The following is a 26,009-nucleotide window of genomic DNA, read 5'->3' on the forward strand; positions in this document are numbered from 1 at the left end:
CCCACATATAACCTATGTCTAGATCGCTCGCTTGATATTGATTTTACGGTACTAGGTGTTCAGGGGTTTGTCATGGATTAGTAAGGGTCATTTGCAGTTTTACTATGCAGCAAGTATGTGCTATGAATTATTGAAATAGCTCACCCTTCCTTTTGTAATATCAAATCCACTCAGTGTGACATCAAGCAAAAAGATGGAATGATTCCAAAAATCCTGTTTTTTTAGCTGAACAATCGGTATGCGGGCCAGCAGAAGGGCTGACAGAATTGGAGAGGAGGAGGAGGAAGAGAAGAAGAAGCAGCTGCAGATGGTTGGCACATGGATGTTAAGGCAGTTACGTCTCAGAAGGCAATCAGAGGCAGTACAAGAACAGCAGTAATAGCAGATAGCTGTGTGAGGGTGCAGACAATGAACAGAGGTGATCCAGCAGCAGCAGCGGATGGTGGTGTGAATACACGGACAATGCTCTGTTCCAGAGGACACACAGCAGCAAGACTTCATGAAGTGAGTGAAACACCTTAGCAGGTATGTCACGTAATGGAGGTTGTATTGCATGAGATGGTACTGAGAAGCAAAAGTCACCCAGTAGGCCAGTTAGCTGTTTTGTCTTAAGCACTCAAGTTAATACTGCAATCATTCAATGGGACTAAGAATATTCCAAATGATTTTCTCAACAACTGTAATACTGTTTTTGAACTCCTAAATCCAGAACAGCATGACACTTTGTTGAAATTTGTGAAAACCCAGACAGCTGGTTCAGTGTGAAGCAAGTTACTAGTCGAAAGACCTAAGTGTCACCTGGTGAGACTGCATGCCATCTTCCTAGAACATTATACCAACGAATGAACTAGGTAACTATGCATGCAAAATCTTTGTGAATCAGCAGGAACATGGAGAAAGTATAATGCAGCAGGGTTCATGGCTGGACACAATGCAGCAACACATTAGAGAAGCCATTACAGATACAATGTGAGAGTCAGAGTTAGAAGACAGTCTTGTGCTCATCTAGACGCTAAGCAGAGCTGAGTCTATTCAAGGGATTTATGACAATAGGATAAAGACAAAATTGGGTGCACATTGTGAACAGTTGTAGTCAGCAGCAGCAATATATGTCATTTTGACAGAGGAAAGCACGACAGCCTCACAAAAGAAAAAAATAAGTGGTCAAAGCGATAGTGCGGCACTGTGAAATGAGAAGAAGTCCCTGAAGTGTTTCACATGCAGTAGGTCAGCCTTTGTATAGTGAGGTTATGTCTTAATTGGAAAAATATTGACAGTCAACTATGAAAAAAGAAATGAATCTGTAGAATTGGAGTGCCCAGGAAGGAGCAAAGAATAGCGTGAAATTTCTTGTTGATAGTGTGGCACAAATAAGACTAGTGGAAGAAGTAGCCTGAAACATAGCAGAAGGCATAGTCAGGCAGATAGTATTAAAATTTGGAAACTTGCTAGTATGGCTGGAAAGACAGGGAAACATAACCCTCAGATCGTGAAGGATAGTGAGGGATTGCTTCTGTGTAATAGGAACTATGTATATCTTCCATTTGATGAGCTGGTGGACAAAGATTTCTTTAATGAAAATCGAGTTGTAATAAATTATGCCAGAAAAAGTATGTGGATCCAAAGAGAATGGATTAAAATAGAGATGGAGCAAGAGAATGAGCTCCATATAGTACATACACAGGAAAGGGGTGAAACATGCATAGAAATATGAAGGTAGGGATAGGAAGCTGTTGTTCTATGGCAAGAATTAAAAAGTGTTGAGAGTCTGTGTATCCATGGAGAACCAATCAAAATGAAAGTGGAGCAAGAGTGCAGTTTCCACAGAGTGCATGAACAGCAAACAAGTCAGTTCTTTCAAAACAAGCTAACATGCAAAGCGAAACATGTAGAAATCCAAAGGCTAGTAGGGGCAGGAAGCAAACTGTCATCCTACAGAAGATGCAGGCAGAAGGAATTGTCAAATAGAAATTAAAAAGTGATAGCAAGAGACATGAGCAAGTTGAAAAAAAGGCTAACAGAGGAGGGGTGGGGGGGGTGGGGGGGGGGGGGGGGGGAGCGCCTTGAGAGTAACAAGAGCGCAAGTTGAGAACAGAGGAAAACAGAATGATGGGGGCTATCGTAAGTGTACTGAACACTAAAAATGAGTGTGTATCATTAGAATTCCCACAGCAGTAATGAAGCACAAATCGTTCAGTGAGTGCCATGTCACTAAGAAAAAGCAACAGCAAAATTATGAACAAGTACGCTGAAAGAAAATATCTGTGTTATTTAAATCTGGATGGGAAGCAGCAATTACTAAGCTATGCACCATGTGTAGTGATCATTTTCATTTGCCAGAAAATGAGATATTTTATACAGAAAGCATCAGGCATGAGATCAAACTGTAAAAGATGGGGTGACTTTTTCATGACCCTACAAAATACCACAACCACTGAAGGACCTGCTGCAAAAGAAAATAGTAAAAATGTTGAAGAATATTATGCTGCCAAGTGAAAGAAGATGGAATTTTCTGCTGATGATGATTCCAAAACAGGTGGATGCCAGTGAAAAGTGAAAATGGTGTATAGTTGCTGACCATAGTTGACCAAATGAAATCTCCCTAAATTCAGTTTATTCATTGCAGAGGACAGATGAAATAATTGACAGTCTAGGAAAGGCAAAATAGCTCTCAGCCCTTGATAGCAAAAGGCTATAAGCAGATCTTCAAACAATGGAAAATCCAGAATGGAATGCGAGAGTCTTTTTGTTGTGCCTATCTGTGACTCAGCATCTCCATTATATGGTGAGCAGCAATTTTTCATAATATTGTACAAGCAGATCTTATTAGACAAAGAATATCGAGAAAAGACAGCCTTCAGTACATTGTACAGACATTACAAATATAAATGGATGCCCATGGGTCTTAAAACAGCCCCAAGACCATTTCAGAAACTGATGATCTCTGCTAATCAATTTGGAGAGATCCACTTCATTTGTACTCTTATTTATTCAAACCACGACCAGTTTTGAGATTTTAAAATCTCATCTTCAGGTGTATGAAATTATTGTATTTGGTAATACATAACATGCTGTCGGCCCAGTCAGTGCAAGAGTTCCAATCATTGCAACTTGGCAGAAACTGACTGCTGCTAGGAACAGTAGTGGTTGGCATTAGCTGTGAGAGAAAGACGGTGACAGTGGGTGAGAGCTCAGGACCACAAAGTCAGCTGCCTAGGACAGGTCTCAGGCCTTGGCTTAGTTTTCCCTGACTCTGCCATACTTAATATTTAGACAGGCATACCTTACTCTGGCAGAACTATGCAAACTGTGCTGCAAAGTGTAACACCAAGTATATGTGGGCGAGTTATTCAGCTGCCCAGAACTGGTATGAGGTATGATAAAATTGTTTGTTCAGATGGATGCTAGCAGGGGGCTCCAGGACCCTGAACATGGCTGGGCCAACCGGAGCAAATACAGACTCAGGTAGCCGGAAACAGAAAAATCCCAAAACTGGGAACTTCAACGACAGCTGCCCACATGGCCTTTGTGCAGGAAAAGTGCCAGAAAGGGTGGAGTGTGAGACAGTCTGGAATATCGCTTCTTGTATCTCTCATAAACTCTATAATAAATCACAATATTATGAAAAGGATAGTTGCTACTCCCCTTACAGCAGAGATACAGAGTCGCAAATAGGGACAACAAAAAGACTATCAGAAAGTTAGCTTTTGGCCCACAAGGCCTTCGTCAGAAAAACACACACACACACACACACACACACACACACACACACACACACACTCGACCACAGTCTCCGGCTGCTGAGGCCAGACGAGGCCAGCAACTGTGGTCATTTGTGTGTGAGTTGTGTTTGCACATGTGCGTGTGTATGTTGTCCATTTCTGAAGAAGGCCTTGTTTTGCCAGAAGCTCACTTTCTGATAGACTTTTAGACTTTTGTTGTGCCTATCTGCGACATAGTATCTCCACTATAGGGTGAGTAGCAACTATCCTTTTCGTAATACTGTTATGTTCCATCCTGGATTTTCCACTGCATAATAAATCACAATTACATAATAGAGCAAATCTGAATACATCTGCAATCTCAGAAAAATAGAGGCATCGAATGAAACAATATTATTTTCAACAAGTTAAAATCTACAGTGACTAAATATTTTCACAATGAACTTTAGAGTTACCAACTTTTAAACGCTTCATGACATTTCAACAAACAATATTCCAGATGATAACATTGCACTATAACTATCATTCCTGAAAGCCATTCACCTGTCTCTATTTTATTCATTGATATACTATGTTTTTTATATCATTTTAATTATGTACATGTATGTAAGAACATTGCACCCTCCACAATAACACACCAATTGGATGCAACATGAATATCTCATACATTATCATACTTGTGTAGGAACATGCACTATTTGGCCAGTAACTTTAAATAAATATGATTACAATTGACATTAAAAAACCAATATAATTTAAGAAGTGGTCGATCACATGTATTAGCTGACACCACCATCGGAAAGGGTACCAAAAGAGTTGTATCAAGCAGACATAAACAACTGTTTTAAACGCATTTAATGACAATTTATTGTCATTTAACATGAGTGCACATACACTAGAATGCTAGCTTATTTATGTGTCAACAAACCTTTATTTCTATTTATTGTAAATGATCTGAGAGTGACTGAATGTTTATAACATTTCTTTATTTAAATAGTGGTGTAATTGATTAGTTTAATGTGGAAAGTGGTCAAGTTGCATCAAAACCATGTCTGTAGAACTTAAGAATGGTGTGTTTTTGGTGGGAATGGCCTTCAGCTAATGGAGAAGCAAACAGTACTGGAATATGATGATGATGATACTTGGTTTGTGGGGTGCTCAACTGCATGGTTATCAGTGCCTGTACAAATTCCCAATCTTTACACAGTCCAGTCTCGCCACTTTCACAAATGATGATGAAATAATGAGTACATCACAAACACCCAATCCCTGGACAGAGAAAATCCCGACCCAGCTGGGAATCAAACCTGGGACCCAGTGATCCAGATGCAGCAACGCTAGCCACTAGACCATGAGCTGTGGACAGTGGTGGAATACTTCTGAAGTCAAGTGGAGATGAACACTTTCAAGTGGCACACTCAAGGGAGTGATTCTGATCACTTTTACATTAGATCTTGAAGAAGGCTGGGATTTCATGTTGTCTTCTTGAAGAGGGCAGACCTCCTCTGGGAATTTATGTTATTTGATCCTGTAGGTGATTGATTCTGGGAGGTGAACAGCCAATTCACTACTCTAACTTCTGAAGGGACTCTTAAATATCACGGGGTCTATATGCACCCCAGAGCAAAACTTTTAATTTTCTGCTTGCATTACGGAATTGAGAAAAGACAGAGCATGAGTTTTGGTTTGTTAGCTCTTGTGTGTTACTGTGTAAATCATCAACACTGAACTCCAAATTATTTGAGCTGGCAAATATTTCGTGTATTGTTATCAAGAAATGGACTTAGCTTGTCATGCATATTGGATGACAATGTAGTTATGAGATTCAGCTACTATTCTTGTAAAGCTCTCAATGCAACTTTACAGCATTCAATACGATTATTTCTGTCCATATTATACATAGTTATCATAGGGCCACTTTCTGTCTGAGTTTTACTTTCTTGAATAAACATTATTCAATATACTTCTCTGTCATCTTAATTAATTACAGATATCAGAATAGAATCTTTTTTTAATTATTCATTTATCTTTTATTTAATATGTTTGATTATTTTATTACTGCAAAATTCTAACTAAGGCATTTATTACTGCAAAATTCTAACTAAGGCATTTATTACTGCAAAATTCTAACTAAGGCATTTGACTGCAGGATCACATCTTCAGGTTATTATTTGCCGTGGGATAGCAGCTGGGCATGAAAGTAAACATGTGTGGCTTGACATCAAGCTATTATTTTTAAACAGAGCCATGCATAGCCTAATTACTTAAGGAATGAGCAACATCAGGTGAAGTCTCAATTGGTTTGATCATATGGAATGCTGGTAGTAGAGTCTACTACTCAGCAGAATACCCACGAGGTAAAATCACAATAGGAGTAGGGTATTTTTAAGCATTCACTCAAATGAGCTGTAAAGATTGTTTTCAAGTATTTTATTGTTTGTATTTCACGACAGAGATCCTTAATTCTTGAAAATATTCACTTAGCCAGTACCACAGAATACTAAGTGCTGTACCATGTCATGTATAAGGTCAGTGTCAAGACCATTCACTGAATGTGACAATTTGCTGTTTGTATTAATGAAAACTGCAAAGCTGTCCTCACAAAGGACTCATTTCTCACAGCAAAGTACACCAGACATGGTATCTGTAGTAACCAAAACCAACTGCGGGAACACCTTGGGCGGCGGATCGGAGCCGCCAGGCGGGGAAGCCGCCGGCGGTGGAGCACGCACCACTGGGTAAACACAGGACGAGTCGGAAGACAGACTGACAACAACTGACAACAACCGACTATGACCGACACAACAAGGAACAGATAAACAACGGAGGCTTGTGGAAACCACAACACCAAACACCAACAGTAGATCCACTCGAAACCAGAGCCAGGCAAATGTCAACAATGAGCAACGACCAGAACGCAGTACCACCGAGACAGAAATGAAATCCAGAGCGAGTACCAGACTGACTGGACTATAGCAGAGCGGGTCCCTATATACGAAACCGGAGAGAGCGGCTATTGGCCACTGTCTGCATGTGGCGTGTGGCGTAGTGGTGGCGCCCTCGCTGCGCGGAATAGCCGCCGCGGAGGCAGAGCCCTCTATGAACTGACCACGTTCATTTGTTCTGGCGCGTGTTCGACTTCCGCGGCGGAAGGTATTAGAGCATCCATGGTGGTTGCTGCATACTCTTAAACGACTTACTAAGTCTCACAGAAAGTGCTCCTCATTGTGACTCATGACCACAGTGTAAACCAGCAGCAGCTGGCTGCATCTGGGGAACAAATCACACAGTCTGTTTTCGAAAATGGACACGCATAAAATAGTTGTGGTTATTATGTTTGTTGAAGAAGGGGCATAGAAAATCTCAAAGATGATTCTAAACTTGTCAATGGTTTGAACAGTGGACTGCTGGTAGAGAAACACTTATATGGTACACAACAATCTAAGATACACGCTAGCAGAGGTTATTTGTTAACTCAATTGACTCTCCATCACTTTCCATTTTTAAACTGAATCTAGTTAACAGTACATCGTATAATATCAGTTTCCGCAAGCATAATACCCATATTCTCAATGTTGTATTGACTATCATTCCTCTAAATTAACATATTTCACCATATTAACTTCAATATCGAGATTCATTTTGTAATTTCATTCATGCTAGCAAGATACAAACATGAGACAGTGCACAGAACCAAGAGATAGGCATATTTTACATTAGAAAATAAATAAAATAAAATTTAAAAAAAATATACAAATGTCTATAAAGGCTGTAACAAATATGTCTATATTTGACATTTAGCATTGACAAACTGTACAAAAAACAACATGGTTTTGATAAATCATCATTGTGCAGTGGCATTGAAACAGCATACTCCCATAGCACACAAGTTATAACAACAAACATCAAATACAAAAAGCCTGTGTTTCCCAGCATTTAATTTTAACATGGCAAAAAGATGCATTTTTGGAGCTCCTCAATGTGCTGGTACTTTGAAACAGTTTGTACTGATACTATGTATGCTACAATATAAAAAACACCAAATACAGATTTCAGCTCCATACAACTAATAAAATATGGCATCACCTAAGTTCTCCTTGTGACATAAAACTGACACTGAATCTCACAGGCAACATTCCTCTTCACAAGGCAGAAATCTGACATGGTGAGTTCTTCATTTCACGCTGTGCAATGTAAGGGAACATGGAATTCCATGGTGTAACATCATTGGATCGTTGTCCACAAATGTTTTCACATCCCGTTGGAAGATACCTTGATGCAGGAAGTGTAAATTATGGATGAATATTGTGCTGTGGTGTGAAATTGTCAGAGGTTGGCTTTCAGAATTTTTTATATTAAAATAATGTGTGTTAACAGGTCATTCTGCATGGTAATCAATCAGTTTAACACTCCCACTTCCTACAAGTGTTCCACTTCATACGAATGCACTTCACTTCAAATTGTTTTCACTACAACTTAATATCAGCAGACTTTGATAGAAATGATACATCATGTTTCAAATTGTACACTTTTCACACTATGGTCATTGTTGACTTGAATCACAAATCAGCAAGAAAGTTGGCAAAGTGGTACTTTGAATTAAAATTAGTAAAACAAGAACCAAAGCCTGAATATCAAATGCTGATTCAGAATGCAAATATGTATTCATATTTACACATGTTTTTAATTTTAAAAAATCCATATTTGCTTTTGTGCGAATGACGAATTCACACTGATGTCACAAGTTCTTCTATGCTAGTTAACGCTCCATTGCACTCACAATCATGCAATGGGAAACCGACCTGGAGCCTGAGAACCAACAGCTGATAATGAAGATTCCTCAAGATGGCAAACACAGTAGAGGTGACAACAAAGATTGCAACAACTCAATGCACTACTTCACTTTTCCTTATTCTATTCCAAAACCAATTGTTTCCAAAGCATGATCAAATTATCTGCAAGAAAATTACTCAGAAAATTTCCTTCCATCAACGAGTAGTTCAGCTCTCACTTAAATCCCTCGGAATTCCCCTGAGTCTTCCTGAATTACCCAATTTTTTCATTAAATTCTATTTTCCTGAGTATTCTCAATTTTCCAGGTTTTCCAGCCAAGTCGCCCCATGTTTATTGTCAAGAAAAAGTTATTTAACAGTAGAAAGAAAGTTAGTAAATTACAATTAAAAAATTACATTCACTGCATGTCATTTACTCACTTTCTCAAATTTTATGTTTTCATGTACTGCATTATAAGAAGTGATGCAACAGATAATCTAATATTATCATAATTACTATGACTTCATAAGTAATCAAAATTAACATCCAATATTGAAACAAGAAAAGTGTTTTCACCTGAATCACTGGAGTCGTGCAATAACAACTGCTTGGCAATTTCATCATGATTCCCAGTAACTTTATCATCTTGTTTTCCAGGTTTCACTGGCTGTCCCTCAGAAACTGGGCAATAGTCTTCTCCAGCAGTATCAGAATCAGTACTCGTATCTAAACAAGAGAAGTACAAAACAACTAAAACAGGAATATGGGCATCACATTATACATTAAAGGAAGAGTAGTACAATACAGTTGTAACTATTACTCCAAAAACTTGCTGTCAGCTCACAGGCTGGATTAGAAGCGTATCAGCCACTCTCATAAGGTTACCTTTCCATTCTATAAATTTTTGCATCACCTTGTTGCATTGTTGAAAGGAGGAAGAAAGATAATATCATAAGGACAGAGTATCACAAGGGTAATATGCACAAATGCAATAAAAATTAAACATTAAATGGAGCAAACAATTATTAAGAAGGTAGACAACCTACTCACCTTAAGGACAAAATGCTGAGCAGTGAATAGGCTCACAAAACAACATACGCAATACAGATGTCAAACCAGTTTTTGAACACACATTTTTTTCACACAGTTACAGCAATTCATCTTTAAGGTGAACAGGTAGGATGGCTTCGTCTCCTAATAACAATTTGTTTTCATCTCTGACCTTCCCCTTGATATTACCATCAACTGCAATGAATGAAATAACTGCCATACAAACAGAAATTTTTTGGAAAATACAAAGAGAGAGGCTTGAAGAACTAGAATTGCCCGCAGATATGGAATGATAATGAGTTACAATAGTAAGGCATTTACTCACATCATCCATAAGGAGGCCATGTCTCTGTACTGTTTCTATATGCAGTGAAATAAGGGAGAGCTCAAAATACTAATGAATTTTATGACCTGTTATGAAACACTATCATAAAAATAAATAAAAATCATTATATACTACTCGTGGAAGATTTAAATGCTTGAATGGGTAAAAGACCTATTAAAGACCTACTATGTACAAAGGGTAAAAATAAACTATATAATTATGGAAAGAAGCTAACAGAGTTTGCCAGACATAGTCAAAAAGAATAACAAACACTTTTTTTTAAACACCACAGTACATACAGTTCCGTACAGTGAATGGTATGATGCCATTATTAAATATAGACCTTAATCAGAAGCATATAACTAAGGTAGAATATTCCAAATTTTTAGGTGTGTCCATTGATGAGAGATTAAATTGGAAGAAACACATTGATGATCTGCTGAAACGTTTGAGTTCAGCTACTTATGCAATAAGGGTCATTGCAAATTTTGGTGATAAACATCTTAGTAAAGTAGCTTACTACGCCTATTTTCACTCATTGCTTTCATTTTTGTTGTTGCGATCTTCAGTCCTGAGACTGGTTTGATGCAGCTCTCCATGCTACTCTATCCTGTGCAAGCTTCTTCATCTCCCAGTACCTACTGCAACCTACATCCTTCTGAATCTGCTTAGTGTATTCATCTCTTGGTCTCCCTCTACGATTTTTACCATCCACGCTGCCCTCCAATGCTAAATTTGTGATCCCTTGATCCCTCAAAACATGTCCTACCAACCGATCCCTTCTTCTAGTCAAGTTGTGCCACAAACTTCTCTTCTCCCCAATCCTATTCAATACCTCCTCATTAGTTACGTGATCTACCTACCTTATCTTCAGCATTCTTCTGTAGCACCACATTTCGAAAGCTTCTATTCTCTTCTTGTCCAAACTAGTTATTGTCCATGTTTCACTTCCATACATGGCTACACTCCATACAAATACTTTCAGAAACGACTTCCTGACACTTAAATCTATACTCGATGTTAACAAATTTCTCTTCTTCAGAAACGCTTTCCTTGCCATTGCCAGTCTACATTTTATATCCTCTCTACTTCGACCATCATCAGTTATTTTACTCCCTAAATAGCAAAACTCCTTTACTACTTTAAGTGTCTCATTTCCTAATCTAATTCCCTCAGCATCACCCGACTTAATTCAACTACATTACATTATCCTCGTTTTGCTTTTGTTGATGTTCATCTTATATCTTCCTTTCAAGACACTGTCCATTCCGTTCAACTGCTCTTCCAAGTCCTTTGCTGTCTCTGACAGAATTACAATGTCGTCGGCGAACCTCAAAGTTTTTACTTCTTCTCCATGAATTTTAATACCTACTCCGAATTTTTCTTTTGTTTCCTTTACTGCTTGCTCAATATACAGATTGAATAACATCGGGGAGAGGCTACAACCCTGTCTCACTCCTTTCCCAACCACTGCTTCCCTTTCATGCCCCTCGACTCTTATAACTGCCATCTGGTTTCTGTACAAATTGTAAATAGCCTTTCGCTCCCTGTATTTTACCCCTGCCACCTTCAGAATTTGAAAGAGAGTATTCCAGTCAACATTGTCAAAAGCTTTCTCTAAGTCTACAAATGCTAGAAACGTAGGTTTGCCTTTTCTTAATCTAGCTTCTAAAATAAGTCGTAGAGTCAGTATTGCCTCACGTGTTCCAACATTTCTACGGAATCCAAACTGATCTTCCCCGAGGTCCACTTCTACCAGTTTTTCCATTCGTCTGTAAAGAATTCGCGTTAGTATTTTGCAGCTGTGACTTATTAAACTGATAGTTCAGTAATTTTCACATCTGTCAACACCTGCTTTCTTTGGGATTGGAGTTGTTATATTCTTCTTGAAGTCTGAGGGTATTTCGCCTGTCTCATACATCGTACTCACCAGATGGTAGAGTTTTGTCATGACTGGCTCTCCCGAGGCCATCAGTAGTTCTAACGGAATGTTGTCTACTCCCGGGGCCTTGTTTCGACTCAGGTCTTTCAGTGCTCTGTCAAACTCTTCACGCAGTATCTTATCTCCCATTCCGTCTTCATCTACATCCTCTTCCATTTCCATAATATTGTCCTCAAGTACATCGCCCTTGTATAGACCCTCTATATACTCCTTCCACCTTTCTGCCTTCCCTTCTTTGCTTTGAACTGGGTTGCCATCTGAGCTCTTGATATTCATACAAGTGGTTCTCTTCTCTCCAAAGGTCTCTTTAATTTTCCTGTAGGCAGTATCTATCTTACCCCTAGTGAGACAAGCCTCTACATCCTTACATTTGCCGTCTAACCATCCCTGCTTAGCCATTTTGCACTTCCTGTCGATATCATTTTTGAGACGTTTGTATTCCTTTTTGCCTCCTTCATTTACTGCATTTTTATATTTTCTCCTTTCATCAATTAAATTCAATATTTCTTCTGTTACCCAAGGATTTCTATTAGCCCTCATCTTTTTACCTACTTGATCGTCTGCTGCCTTCACTACTTCATCCCTCAGAGCTACCCATTCTTCTTCTACTGTATTTCTTTCCCCCATTCCTGTCAATTGTTCCCTTATGCTCTCCCTGAAACTCTCTACAACCTCTGGTTCTTTCAGTTTATACAGGTCCCATCTCATTAAATTCCCACCTTTTTGCAGTTTCTTCAGTTTCAATCTGCAGTTCATAACCAATAGATTGTGGTCAGAATCCACATCTGCCACAGGAAATGTCTTACAATTTAAAACCTGGTTCCTAAATCTCTGTCTTACCATTATATAATCTATCTGATACCTTTTAGTATCTCCAGGATTCTTCCAGGTATACAACCTTCTTTTATGATTCTTGAACCAAGTGTTAGCTATGATTAAGTTATGCTCTGTGCAAAATTCTACAAGGCGGCTTCCTCTTTCATTCCTTCCCCCCAATCCATATTCACCTAGTATGATTCCTTCTCTCCCTTTTCCTACTGACAAATTCCAGTCACCCATGACTATTAAATTTTTGTCTCCCTTCACTACTTGAATAATTTCTTTTATCTCGTCATAGATTTCATCTATTTCTTCATCATCTGCAGAGCTAGTTGGCATATAAACTTGTACTACTGTAGTAGGCATGGGCTTTGTGTCTATCTTGGCCACAATAATGCATTCACTATGCTGTTTGTAGTAGCTAACCCGCACTCCTATTTTTTTATTCATTATTAAACCTACTCCTGCATTATCCCTATTTGATTTTGTATTTATAACCCTGTAATCACCTGACCAGAAGTCTTGTTCCTCCTGCCACCGAACTTCACTAATTCCCACTATATCTAACTTTAACCTATCCATTTCCCTTTTTAAATTTTCTAACCTACCTGCCCGATTAAGGGATCTGACATTCCACGCTCCGATCCGTAGAACACCAGTTTTCTTTCTCCTGATAATGACGTCCTCCTGAGTAGTCCCCGCCCGGAGATCCGAATGGGGGACTATTTTGCCTCCGGAATATTTTAACCAAGAGGATGCCATCATCATTTAATCATACAGTAAAGGTGCATGTCCTCAGGAAAAATTACGGCTGTAGTTTCCCCTTGCTTTCAGCCGTTCGCAGTACCAGCACAGCACGGCTGTTTTGGTTATTGTTACAAGGCCAGATCAGTCAATCATCCAGACTGTTGCCCCTGCAACTACTGAAAAGGCTGCTGTCCCTCTCCAGGAACCACATGTTTGTCTGGCCTCTCAACAGATACCCCTCCGTTGTGGTTGCACCTACGGTACGGCCATCTGTATAGCTGAGGCACGCAAGCCTCCCCACCAACGGCAAGGTCCATGGTTCATGGGGGGATTGCTTTCATATGGCATCATATTTTGGGGTAATTCATCACTGAGGAATAAAGTATTTACTGCACAAAAGCGTGTAATCAGAATAATAGCTGGAGTCCACCCAAGATCATCCTGCAGACATTTATTTAAGGATCTAGGGATATTCACAGTAGCTTCTCAGTATATATACTCTCTTACGAAATTTGTTATTAACAACCAAACCCAATTCAAAAGTAACAGCAGTGTGCATAACTACAATACTAGGCGAAAGGATGATCTTCACTATTCAATATTAAATCTAACTTTGGCACAGAAAGGGGTGAATTATACTGGCACTAAAGTCTTTGGTCACTTACCAAATAGTATCAAAAGTCTGACAGATAACCAACAAGTATTTAAGAAGAAATTAAAAGAATTTCTGAATGACAACTCCTTCTACTCCATAGAGGAATTTTTAGATATAAATTAAGAAAAAAAAATTATAAAAAAATAAAAATAAAAAAAATAAAAAACACAAAAAAATAAAAAAGTTGTTATATTAACTTAAGTATGTTGTTAAATTAACTTAATTATGTCATGTATTGGAAAATTTGACTCGTTCCACATCATTATGAAATATTGTATTCATGATCCATGGAACTAGTATTAATCTAATCTAATCCATAAATTTACATGGGCAGCTCAAGGTACAGGTTCAATAACAGACTACATTCTTGCAAATAAAAAGATATGGGTAAGAATAAAAGACATCTTGATAGAATTTGGAGTGGACTCTAAAACAGAGGAAATTATTAAGAAAACTCTAACACAGACACATTCAAAGGTATAATTTATGGGAGAACTCTCCAAAGAGTCTTTAATTAAAACTGGATTGCGACAGAGTGATGGACAGTCCCCAGTTGTTTTCAGTTGTGTGTTAGAGGTGGTCTTCTGAAAATGAGAAAAAGAATGAGTCAGGAAAAGGCTAGTGAACAAAGTTCACACTGGAGGCTCAAAGAACAGTTATTGCAGTCAACTGCCTTGCTTACACCAATGACTTGGTGGTCCTGTCAAAAAAACAAGTACACAACCAACATCCAAACAGCACCTCGTCACCTAGCAACAGATAGAAAAATGACAGTTTCAGATATCTTGGTGAGATAGCGCATGTGACAGTTAGTAAAAAAGAAGCCAACAATAGAAAGCGAGAGAAGATTGTGAATGCTTTCAAAGGAAAGCTTCATTCAGGCACTACAACACAATGATCAAAACCAAGTGTCTGTACACTATTTACTGGCTGAGAATGACAGGAAAGGTTGACTGAGAGAAGACAAGAAATTTTAGTGCAAGAGCCTTTGCAAGAGGATAGTATAGAGTTCGAGGAAGAGAAGAATTATAACGGGATAATGAGTGCCTGACGAAGTCAATAATGAAATGGTCACTGAATGGACATCTGTTCAGGATGGATGCAACCCCACTTATGAAGTAGATGTTTAATGTATTGAACAGCACACATAGTCTTTGATAAATAGCTGAAGGAAGTAAGGAAGGACCTCAAGAGCACTGAAGTGAATCAGAAAGATTTCTCCAACTGTGATCGGTTAGAGATCACTAAGCAATAACTTTAAGGATTTCCATGATGAGCAATAGCAAAACAGCAGTTGTACAGAAGAGAGAAAACAGGCCGCAAGAGACAGAATAACACACTTTTGGGCTGCAAAATAGACTTCCAAAAATGCCTAGAGTTCTCTAACGGCCGTACACGAGAGTGGAAAAAAGACAAAAGACTCTACAGAAGCTTGGGTGTATCATCACATCACTTGTAAATAAGAAACAATATAACGTGGTTTTTTTTTTTTTTTTTTAAAATGGGAAAAACCATGCATCAACTCCCAGTCAGGTGTAAGAACTTATATGGCACACCAAACTGTCATATCAAAAGAGACTAAACGAGAAATGGCAAATGAAACCATCAAGTAACAACATAAATGGAGACTGGAATACTGTTACAGAAATTAGCCGTTGTAACATTAGGAACAAGGGAGAGAGAGAAATCAAATTGCACAAACTAATGAGGAATAAGTCTGTTAAACTCCTGTAACGAACTGCATACTAAAATTATGAATAAAAGATTAATACCAACAGTGTAAGCACAATGTTAAAAGCTATAACATGGTTTTAGAAAAGGTAGATCAAACTGTATTTGTGTTTTCACTTTGGCGCAAGCAACTGAGAAAAGAAGAGAATTCTGACTATCAACTCATTACATTTTTACTGATCATGAAAAAGCGTTTGACAAGGTAACACCGAAAATGCTACTGGGATCGTTAAAGAAATGACACTTCCAACACATCTGATTTCGGCAATTCAGTCATTATACAAAAATAACAAAATAAGGATCCATATTGTAAGGGATACGAAAGGGAAGCAGTGGTTGGGAATGGAGTGAGACAAGGTTGTAGCCTCTCCCTGATGTTATTCAATCTCTATATTGAGCAAGCAGTGAAGGAAACAAAAGAAAAATTCAGAGTAGGTTGGTTGGTTGGTTTGGGGAAGGAGACCAGACAGCGTGGTCATCGGTCTCATCGGATTAGGGAAGGATTGGGAAGGAAGTCGGCCGTGCCCTTTCAGAGGAACCATCCCGGCATTTGCCTGGAGTGATTTAGGGAAATCACGGAAAACCTAAATCAGGATGGCCGGACGCGGGATTGAACCGTCGTCCTCCCGAATGCGAGTCCAGTGTCTAACCACTGTGCCACCCGCCACCCCGCTCGGTTAATTCAGAGTAGGTATTAAAATCCATGGAGAAGAAATAAAAACTTTGAGGTTCGCCGATGACATTGTAGTTCTGTCAGAGACAGCAAAGGACTTAGAAGCGCAGTTGAACGGAATGGATAGTGTCTTGAAAGGAGGATATAAGATGAACATCAACAAAGGCAAAACGAGAATAATGGAATGTAGTCGAATTAAGTCGGGTGATGCTGAGGGAATTAGATTAGGAAATGAGACACTTAAAGTAGTAAAGGAGTTTTGCTATTTGGGGAGCCAAATAACCGATGATGGTCGAAGTAGAGAAGATATAAAATGTAGACTGGCAATGGCAAGGAAAGCGTTTCTGAAGAAGAGAAATTTGTTAACAACGAGTATAGATTTAAGTGTCAGGAAGTCGTTTCCGAAAGTATTTGTATGGAGCGTAGCCATGTATGGAAGTGAAACGTGGACTATAAATAGTTTGGAAAAGGAGAGAATAGAAGCTTTCGAAATGTGGTGCTACAGAAGAATGCTGAAGATTTGATGGATAGATCACATAACTAATGAGGAGGTATTGAATAGAATTGGGGAGAAGGGGAGTTTGTGGCACAACTTGACTAGAAGAAGGGATCAGTTGGTAGAACATGTTCTGAGGCATCAATGGATCACAAATTTAGTACTGGAGGGCAGCGTGGAGGGTAAAAATCATAGAGGGAGACCAAGAGTTGAATACACTAAGCAGATTCAGAAAGATGTAGGTTGCAGTAGTTACTAGGAGATGAAGAAGCTTGCACAGGATAGAGTAGCCTGGAGAGCTGCATCTAACCAGTGTCAGGACTGAAGACCACAACCACAACAACAACAACAACAACAACAACAACATTGTAAGGAATGGGACAAAATCTATCAATATTAATCAGAGAGTTAGACAAGACTGCCCACTGTTCCTCACAATTTTCAACGTTTATTTTCACAATATCATTCATAACAATGCATTAAGATGTGATAATTACAATTTCATGGTGCTGCTGTTTGCTGAAGATCAGATTGCAACAGGTGAATCTGAAGAAAAGATTCAAATTACAGTAAACAGTTGAGTCAAATTGCCACTAAATATGGAACGAGAATGACAGATAAAGCAAAAGTGGTGAAATTTCAAGGATTGGAACCCATAAGAGCCAGAAGTGCTATAGACGGACAAATAACTGAACAAATAAAGAGAATTTAAATATCTAGAGAGTAATTTTGAATTTTCCAAGTCACATGACTTGGGAGCTAAAATTGGCCAGGTTCAGACATACCCATGGAACATCACATCAGACATTAAAAAAAATTAAATTTTACGAATAATAGGCCTGTCTTTGCTGCTGTACAGTATCAAATGTTGGATCCTAGTATCATTACAATTATGACAAATTGAATCACCACAGGTGGGGTTCCTATGCTTTGTAGAGGAATATTCACCACTGGATCAGAAATGAAGTGGATAATATAATGTTGGCTAAAGGTAGCATTAATTTTCTATTACGAGAGGGTTGGAACTTAAATAGTGGCAACTATTTATTCACAAGAATTACAAAAGAGTTGCACGTTTGCACCTGTTACTGTCCTTCAAAGCAGTCACCAGCGTTGTGTAGAACCTGTTGCCAGCGATGTGGAAGGAGTAGTATACCATTAGCAGAGTCTGTTCTGTTGATGGTGCGAATGGAGCAGTCTACTGCATGTTGACTGTCTGGAACAGTTCTGAAGCGAATGCCACGAAGTGGTTCCTTCATCTTCGGAATCAAATCAAAGTCACAAGGACTTAAGTCCGGGGAGTATTGTGGGTGGTACAGTACTTCCAACTCCCATCGACCGAACAGAGCAGCCCCAGCTTGTGCTGTATGCGCCTGGGCACTGTCGTGCAAAAATGGTGGGTCGGTTGCGCAGAAAGTGTCGCCGCTTCTTTCGCAAAGCTGAATGCAGGTGAGGCTCCAAAAATGAACAGCAATACTGTGCAATGACGGTCTACTGTGGGGGAACATAATGCATTAGGATAACACAATCACAGTCGTACACGAGAATCACCATAACTTTCATCATACTGGGACTCTGACACAGTTTCGACTTTCACGGAGACCCATAATGATGCGATTCATTGGATTGGCATTTCAGTTTTGGCTCGTAAGATGTAGCCCATGTCTCATACAGTGTTACGATACGGCGTAAGAAAGCCTCTCCTTCGCACTCATAGCGCTCCAAATGCGTCTGAGCAGTGTCGTAATGCATCCATTTCTGCATTTCTGTCAAGTCATGCAGAACCCATCGTGATGCAATTTTTCGTATGGCCAGGCGTTCCTTCAGGATGCGAAGCACACTCGTATGCGCTAATCCGGTTTCGTGGGTGAGCTCACGAATCATATGGCGTCGATCACTGTCCACTAATGCGGCAACACAGGGTGTCGACGTGGACAAGAAAAAATTTCTCCCGGATGAAATTAAGTATAAAGCGGGTGAAAATACATCCGTGTTAAGTAACAGTATACTTTCCCTCGGAGCCTTTGAATCGTAAAGGTCTTATACCGGCAGAGGACGTCCCAGCACTTTAGGAAACGAAATCCAGGAAAAACAATGCATTTCGAAAGTTGTTTGATACGAGACAATATGCACAGAGTTTACTTTCGTATTGCGAAAGTATATACACAAATTCCACAAATTACAGCACGCTAGCTTCCGAAACTCTAAAATAGAGATTGCGTTGAGTGATGCACTTTTGTCAGCCAGTCATAGCTCATGTCACATGATCTCGCTAGCGAATGACCTCAGTTATTCAGAGCACGAGGCCTACGAGAAAGACAGACCGCGACGCGTGCGTTACGAAGATAGGCCGAGCTCGCTCAACTCAGCAAAGTGTATGTACAAACGAGAATTGCATCGTCTATTGGCATCCACTGTTATTAGTCCTACAATAATAGGAAGTCCGTAGGCCTACTAACAGGCTCTAATTTGGCAATTAAAATCGTGCCAAAATGATTATCAGTTGCGTAGAAAAGTAGAAGTGTTCTGGCATGAAGAGATTTGTGACATTGCTCAGTAACACATTATGCACATTTTTTTGAAGGTCAATTACACTTTTTGCCATCGATTGTATAATTTTTTATCTATGAAAGAACAACATTAAATATGAAAACTAACTTGAAGCTCGGTCTTTTTTTAGCGTGTGCTACACGTTAAGTCATATCAAATACAAATGTGCCGGTAAAATTTTAAATAGTGGCATAAATGACTTATCTTCTGGGCCCGACATTTTTCAAATGGCTGATCCTCAAAGTGTTACGTTTTGAATGAGAGTTATAACGCCCTGTGATTTAAGAAACTCACTGCACATTCTCACACATAACATAAATCATCTTGCGTGGAAATTTACTTTGAAAGTAACGCATCTCAAGCCACTATTTGTAATATTTTCTGGTGATCTGTTAGAAATGTAAACAATTGTGACGTCACGCACATCGAATGCACATTAGTTGTTACGGACGTACTGCATAATCTTCGACCTAAAGCCTTTGACACTTTTCGGTGTCGGCACTCTGGTCTGTGCATTGAGTAAATTACCCATTTTCTATGCAACTAAACTTTTATTTTGGTGTTATTCTCTGATTTACGTTTCACTGCTGCAGTATTATTCAGCAGTAGTGGACTAAAGTTATTTGTCAGCATATCAGATCTTACACGTCAAACCTACAAAACTTTAACTAAAATCAAAAACAATGAAAAATCCTGGAATTCTAAAAAATTCCCGGGTTTTTCCCGGATTTGTCCCAGATGAAAAAATTCCCGGGTTTTTCCCGGATCTCCTGGGCCGTATACACCCTGTCCACACATAAAGGAGCTGGAGATCCCCAGAACAATCGGAGGCACACCCTCTGTATCCGAACATCACTCCTGCACCCTCCACTAAAAAAAAAAAAAAAAACTGGCTACATGAACAAGGTAAGGAAAGTGACGATGTGTCTGTCAACCAACGACAGATGTAAAAGAACAAGAAGTAATAAAAAGATGGGAAGAGCAGGTGTGTTGTTCATGCCACATCCTTGCCCACGTTTATTACATTTTGTTGCTAAGTCTTAATGCACAGAATACCAATATTTTGTTACAGGAGGCTAGTGAATAGGTAGGTTCACAAAGCAGACTCATCGAATGATGTGCCAGATCATTACATAGCGTGAGAACAGCCTAGTGAGCAAGAACTGCATCGGACTAGACCAGAGAGAGATAGTGAGAATCGTGCACTAAGCTGACAAGGGAACCTCCCCATCGCACCTCCCTCAGATTTAGTTATAAGTTGGCACAGTGGATAGGCCTTGAAAAACTGAACACAGATCAATCGAGAAAACAGTAAGAAGTTGTGTGGAGCTATGAAAAAAATAAGCAAAATATACAAACTGAGTAGTCCATGCGCAAGATAGGCAACATCAAGGATAGTGTGAGCTCAGGAGCGCCGTGGTCCCATGGTTAGCGTGAGCAGCTGCGGAATGAGAGGTCCTTGGTTCAAGTCTTCCCTCGAGTGAAAAGTTTAATTTTTTATTTTCAGACAATTATTATCTGTCCGTCCGTCCGATGCAAGGTAACTGCGCCATAGTATGGGGACACTACACCTAAACAAACATCGAAAGACACGATGTCAGTCGACTACAGCGCACGGAAGAGAGAGTATTCCTGCTAACAAGGCTCCCTGGCTGGCAGTTGACTGTTCGCTACTTTGGACAAGCGTGCATTAAATACGTGAGATGTATTCCGTGGGCAATATGAATCCAGCAAATATAGCTCGCGACTTCAATAACAAGGTCAATGAATATTTTCCGAACTGTAAGGAAATGGAAAGTTCCTTAAGGGATCGAACAACTGTCGAACATTTGTATGATTATTTCCTACATTTGTCGATGAACAGTATGTGTGGTGATGCCGATACCTTGCTGATTTCTGCGGGCTGTATGTACCAGATGATGAGATTGTTGACGATCCATACGAAGAACACGAAGAGGAAATACTGCGACTTCAATCTGATGGTATTTCTTTGGGTTACATGAAGGAAATGCTCCAATACAGATTACTGTCCAAACCAATTAAAAAATGCAAATATAGATTATGGAGTGAAGTGACAAATAAATTTCAGAAATTTAATGGGATGGAGGAAAAAAAGCACAATTAAATATCGCAAAGAAGCCGTGGAACAAGGTGGAACCCGAAGACAGAAGTTCAGTGAACTAGAAAACCATGTATACCGACAATTTATTAAAGCCAGAAATGAATTACGTGCAGTGCATGATACAGACCTACAGATTTGGGGATTGCAGTACGCTAAACAAATCGACCTGGACTTCAAGGCTTCATCTCATTGGCTTGTCACGTTCAAAGAAAATACAGAATTACGAGCAGGAAGATTACGAAATATGTAAGCAAGAACTACATGAATAAACTGGAAGAACTTTTAGTGTGTTCCAAAACGTTTGTTACAGAAACTAACGTCAGATTCCAACAGTATGAAGACGCATATATTATCAACTCAGATCAGTCCGCTTTTAACTATGAAATGAAATCGACCCGCACATTATCGTTCGTTGGGGAAGGCGACACGGAATGTACTGCAGACCAGCTGCATGCCACTTCACATAGTTCAAAGCAGGAGTTCTTTTACCTACATTTTATTTATGTTTGTATTTGGACCGCAAGTTCAGCAACAGGTGAGTAGGGTACTTGCACAAACACCGAATGTCATTGTGAATTGCAGTGCATCAGGAAAAATGGAGAAAAGACTAGTGAAAGACTTTAATGAACGTGTGATTGTTCCTTACACAGACAAAGATTTTGCCTTACTCCTTGACAGCTATACAGGACAGAAGGATCAGGCATTTTACAATTTTAGTGTGGGAGTAGACATGATTACCATTCCTCCAGGTTTTACACCTCTTGTGCAACCATTAGATGTGTTTGGTTTTCGGCAAGTGAAATACTTTGTGAAAAGATTCTATGATTTTGCAAAGCTGCACAGGTACACAGAGCAGTATTGTTTATGTGATTGTGTGTCAATTATCAAAGTTCAGGCACGCACACATAATCAACTTCGCTCTCCAAAATTCCAGGACATGTTAAGATTTGCTTGGACATATGCAGGAGTTGAATGTCTACACACAGAAAAATTTGAAAACGTTAAAAACATATGTTTTGACAAAGCACAGGGAAAACTGTGCGACTGTGAAACTGCTGCATTCATTTGTTGCAATTTATGTGACAAACTCTTATGTTTTCATCACTTTTTGGGAGTGATTATCACATCCACAAGAAAACCTAAATCGGGCAAGGTAGAAGAATCTTTTTACCCATTTGCCAAGTGTACAAGTTAGGTGGGTCGACAACATATTCCTGTCATGTGATGCACATGCAGTCACCAGTGTCATATAGAAAATATCAGACGTGTTTTCCTGTGGAAGAATCGGTTGACCTATGACCTTGAGATCAAATGTTTTTTGTTCCCATTGGAGAGGCACGTCCTTCCATCTACTAATCGCACGGTTTTGCGGTGCGGTCGGAAAACACGGACACTAAACTTATTACAGTGGAACACAGACGTAAATGAACGAACGGACAGATCATAAATTTGTGAAAATAAAGAAAGTAAACGTTTCACTCGAGGGAAGACTTGAACCAAGGACCTCTCGTTCTGCAGCTGCTCACGCTAACCACGGGACCACAGTGCTCCTGAGCTCACACTATCCTTGATGTTGCATATCTTGCACATGGACTACTCAGTTTGTATATTTTGCTTATTTTTTTCATAGTTCCACACAACTTCTTCCTGTTTTCTCGATTGATCTGTTTTCAGTTTTTCAAGGCCTATCCACTGTGCCAACTTATAACTAAATATGAGGGGGGTGCAATGGGGAGGTTACCTTGTGAGCACCAAGGAGCAAATCTTTCATTATTTATATTTACTGTTTAAATATTAATATACAGCTCCGACCATGCTGATGACTTTATTTGCACTAAGAACTTGCTAAAAATAATTTCAATATTACTCAGTTTATCAGCAACTTATAAATTTTAATTACTGTCAGACAAAATAAAATTAGTTGGCACCCTAACATTTTACAATTTTGATTATGCTTAGCATTTAAACCAACCCACTTGTCACATTATTATGCACTGTTTATGACACAAGCATTAGCATCTACGAGAGGTAAGCAAGTTTGCCACAATTCAGTTACGAATAGTAGTGGGCGGACACACTAGACTTTCATCTGTAAATCACACGTAGCACCACTGTGTGCCCCATGTACATATTGTGGTAGGCGATATTTCAAACATTCATTCCTGTCTGTTGTGATAGCGTTACACAGAAGCCACACTGGGACCATCTAGCTACAGCAGCCATGGGCCCATTCGGTTGGAGCAAGTGACGGGACTCCCCTCCAATCCCTCAAGCAGCCAACAACCAGGAAACAAGACATGGTAGTTCGGATTCACAATGAAATGGTGAAAGTGTATTGCATAGTTGACCAGCAGTCGCTGGTGCCTTATCTTTAAGGAAGGGTAACCAGCTTCGAAGAGGTTGCTGTTCACAGGACTGCTCCGAAAGGCACTTGTCAGAGTGCATATTTGAAGAGAACAGTGTATTTGAATTTTGTTGTGGATTATGACATTGTGAAAAGTGAATGTAAATATTCCCATGTACCTATTGAAAAGGCATGATATTATTTATGACGAAAAATGGATGTTAGGGGAAAACATTGCTTTTAAACTGTGGACATGCCGGATTTAATGAACAATGAGTGGATGGTTATTGCCATGACATTTATCCACCTTCGAATTGGCTGTGGCAGACACAGAACAAGCAACTGGGGAGGTGCGGCCAGCTAAAACTGATTGGCGGTATGAGCTGCACGTTGGCGGCTTTAACAGACTGTGGCGGGCCATGAGCGGTACTTCCCACGCCGAGGTCAACACGGTACTGGCGACTTAGGTGTGTCTGTCCGGGTTGATAGCTCCATGCACGTCGCAGGTTGCACAACAGTGTGGATTCCGTGCCAGACTTTGCTCTAAAAGTTGTACTTACAAAATTATTAAAGAAGGGAACTTTTGTTGTTAATTTCAGGCGATTTCATCTTGTAATTTTAGGATAAGTAAATTTTGTGTTTCATGAATTATTCATGGTGCAAGATGGATATTTTTAATGACAATACAGATGATGAGATCACCACTCAAGCAGATGTTGTTAATATTGAGGAAAATATAAATGAATTAATTAATAAAGACAATAATAATTTACTACCATTGAGTGAATCTCATAATATAGCCTATGAGAAAAGTGTTGCTAGGTAAAGGGGGAACAAGTTGTTAGTCAAGAGTGTTACTCAGATTGATAATATGGTCGATGAAGACAATGATGAAGTAAATGGAGAAAATTGACAAGCGAATCAATCAGCTGACCAAATCTAATAAGGAGTTAAAAAAGAATTTAAGGTTTAATTGTTTAAAAATAAGTCTGAAATAACTGGCGTCTAAAATAATATGTTTATAAAGGAAAATAAAAATACAAACACTAAAACTGATCAGCTAAATGAGCCACTGGAGATAACAGAAGGAGAGCTGTCACGAACAGAGAATAAAATTCAAGAGCATAATGATCAGATTAGTGAAATAACAGCTAATGTTGAGGAAGTAGCAACTAAATCAAATTAACAGCTAATGTTGAGGAGGTAGCAACTAAATTGAACAACATTGCTAGACTTTACCAAAACAAAATTACAGACTGTGAATCAGAAACTGGAGAAATAGACAAAAAACTAGTTGAAAATAGTTGTGAAATAGATACAGTCAAGACTCAGCATCATAACAATACAAATGAAATAGTTACAAAAGTCAAAGAAATTGAAAACATCTGTAACTAAAAATGTCTATGTTAGTAAGCAGGAATTAAGTGAATGTAGTGCTCAAGTTGAAAACAGCATCAAGGGAAGACTAGAGGCACAGTATTTGCATGGAAAGAATTGAACTGAGATAACCAATTGTGTTGCAGTTGACGACAGTTTTCTGCGGATGTGCAAGTTCCATCAATTTTCTACACGGGATTGCATGTATCCCATTCCACTCAGAAAACAATCTGAGAATATGCCTAAATTATGGGATGGCAGAAAGAAAACTGGGTGCATTATTAGTAGATTAGGAAGTGAAACACTGTCTTAGGGAATGAGAATTGGTCCTCCTTATAAAACTTACAATGAATTTATCACTTCTTTTCTGAGATAGTATTGGTCGAATACTTTCTGAGATAGTATTGGTCAAATACGGCACAAAATAGGGTACACAGTGACATTTTTTTTTAGAAGAAATTTTGTTGTTAGTGAATATCACCACTGCAAAGAGTTCTTTCAGAATTACTGACAAGAATTCATATTTATATGATCCTTCGAAAGAAAAGGATCTAATTTCCGTCATGAGTGTGCAAGAGAAATGATTAATAATGCAGGCAGTTGGTATTTTTTGTGATCTCTCCAAGGCTTTTGATTGTGTATATCATAGTACTCTTAGAAAAAACTCAAGTTTTATGGAACTT

The 26,009-nt window shown here is 39.1% G+C and overlaps 1 protein-coding gene across 1 annotated transcript in view; it reads right to left on the reverse strand.

Moving 5' to 3' along the window:
- LOC124605988 (transcriptional regulator ATRX homolog) overlaps positions 1 to 26,009 on the reverse strand; it is a 493,634-nt gene that overhangs the window by 321,162 nt on the left and 146,463 nt on the right. Inside the window, exon 11 of the mRNA XM_047137952.1 lies at positions 9,072 to 9,221. Within this exon, the coding sequence (XP_046993908.1) occupies positions 9,072 to 9,221 (150 nt within the window). The remainder of the gene's footprint in view (positions 1 to 9,071; positions 9,222 to 26,009) is intronic.

This window comes from Schistocerca americana, chromosome 3 (assembly GCF_021461395.2).
Source record: "Schistocerca americana isolate TAMUIC-IGC-003095 chromosome 3, iqSchAmer2.1, whole genome shotgun sequence".
Classification (NCBI taxonomy): domain Eukaryota; kingdom Metazoa; phylum Arthropoda; class Insecta; order Orthoptera; family Acrididae; genus Schistocerca; species Schistocerca americana.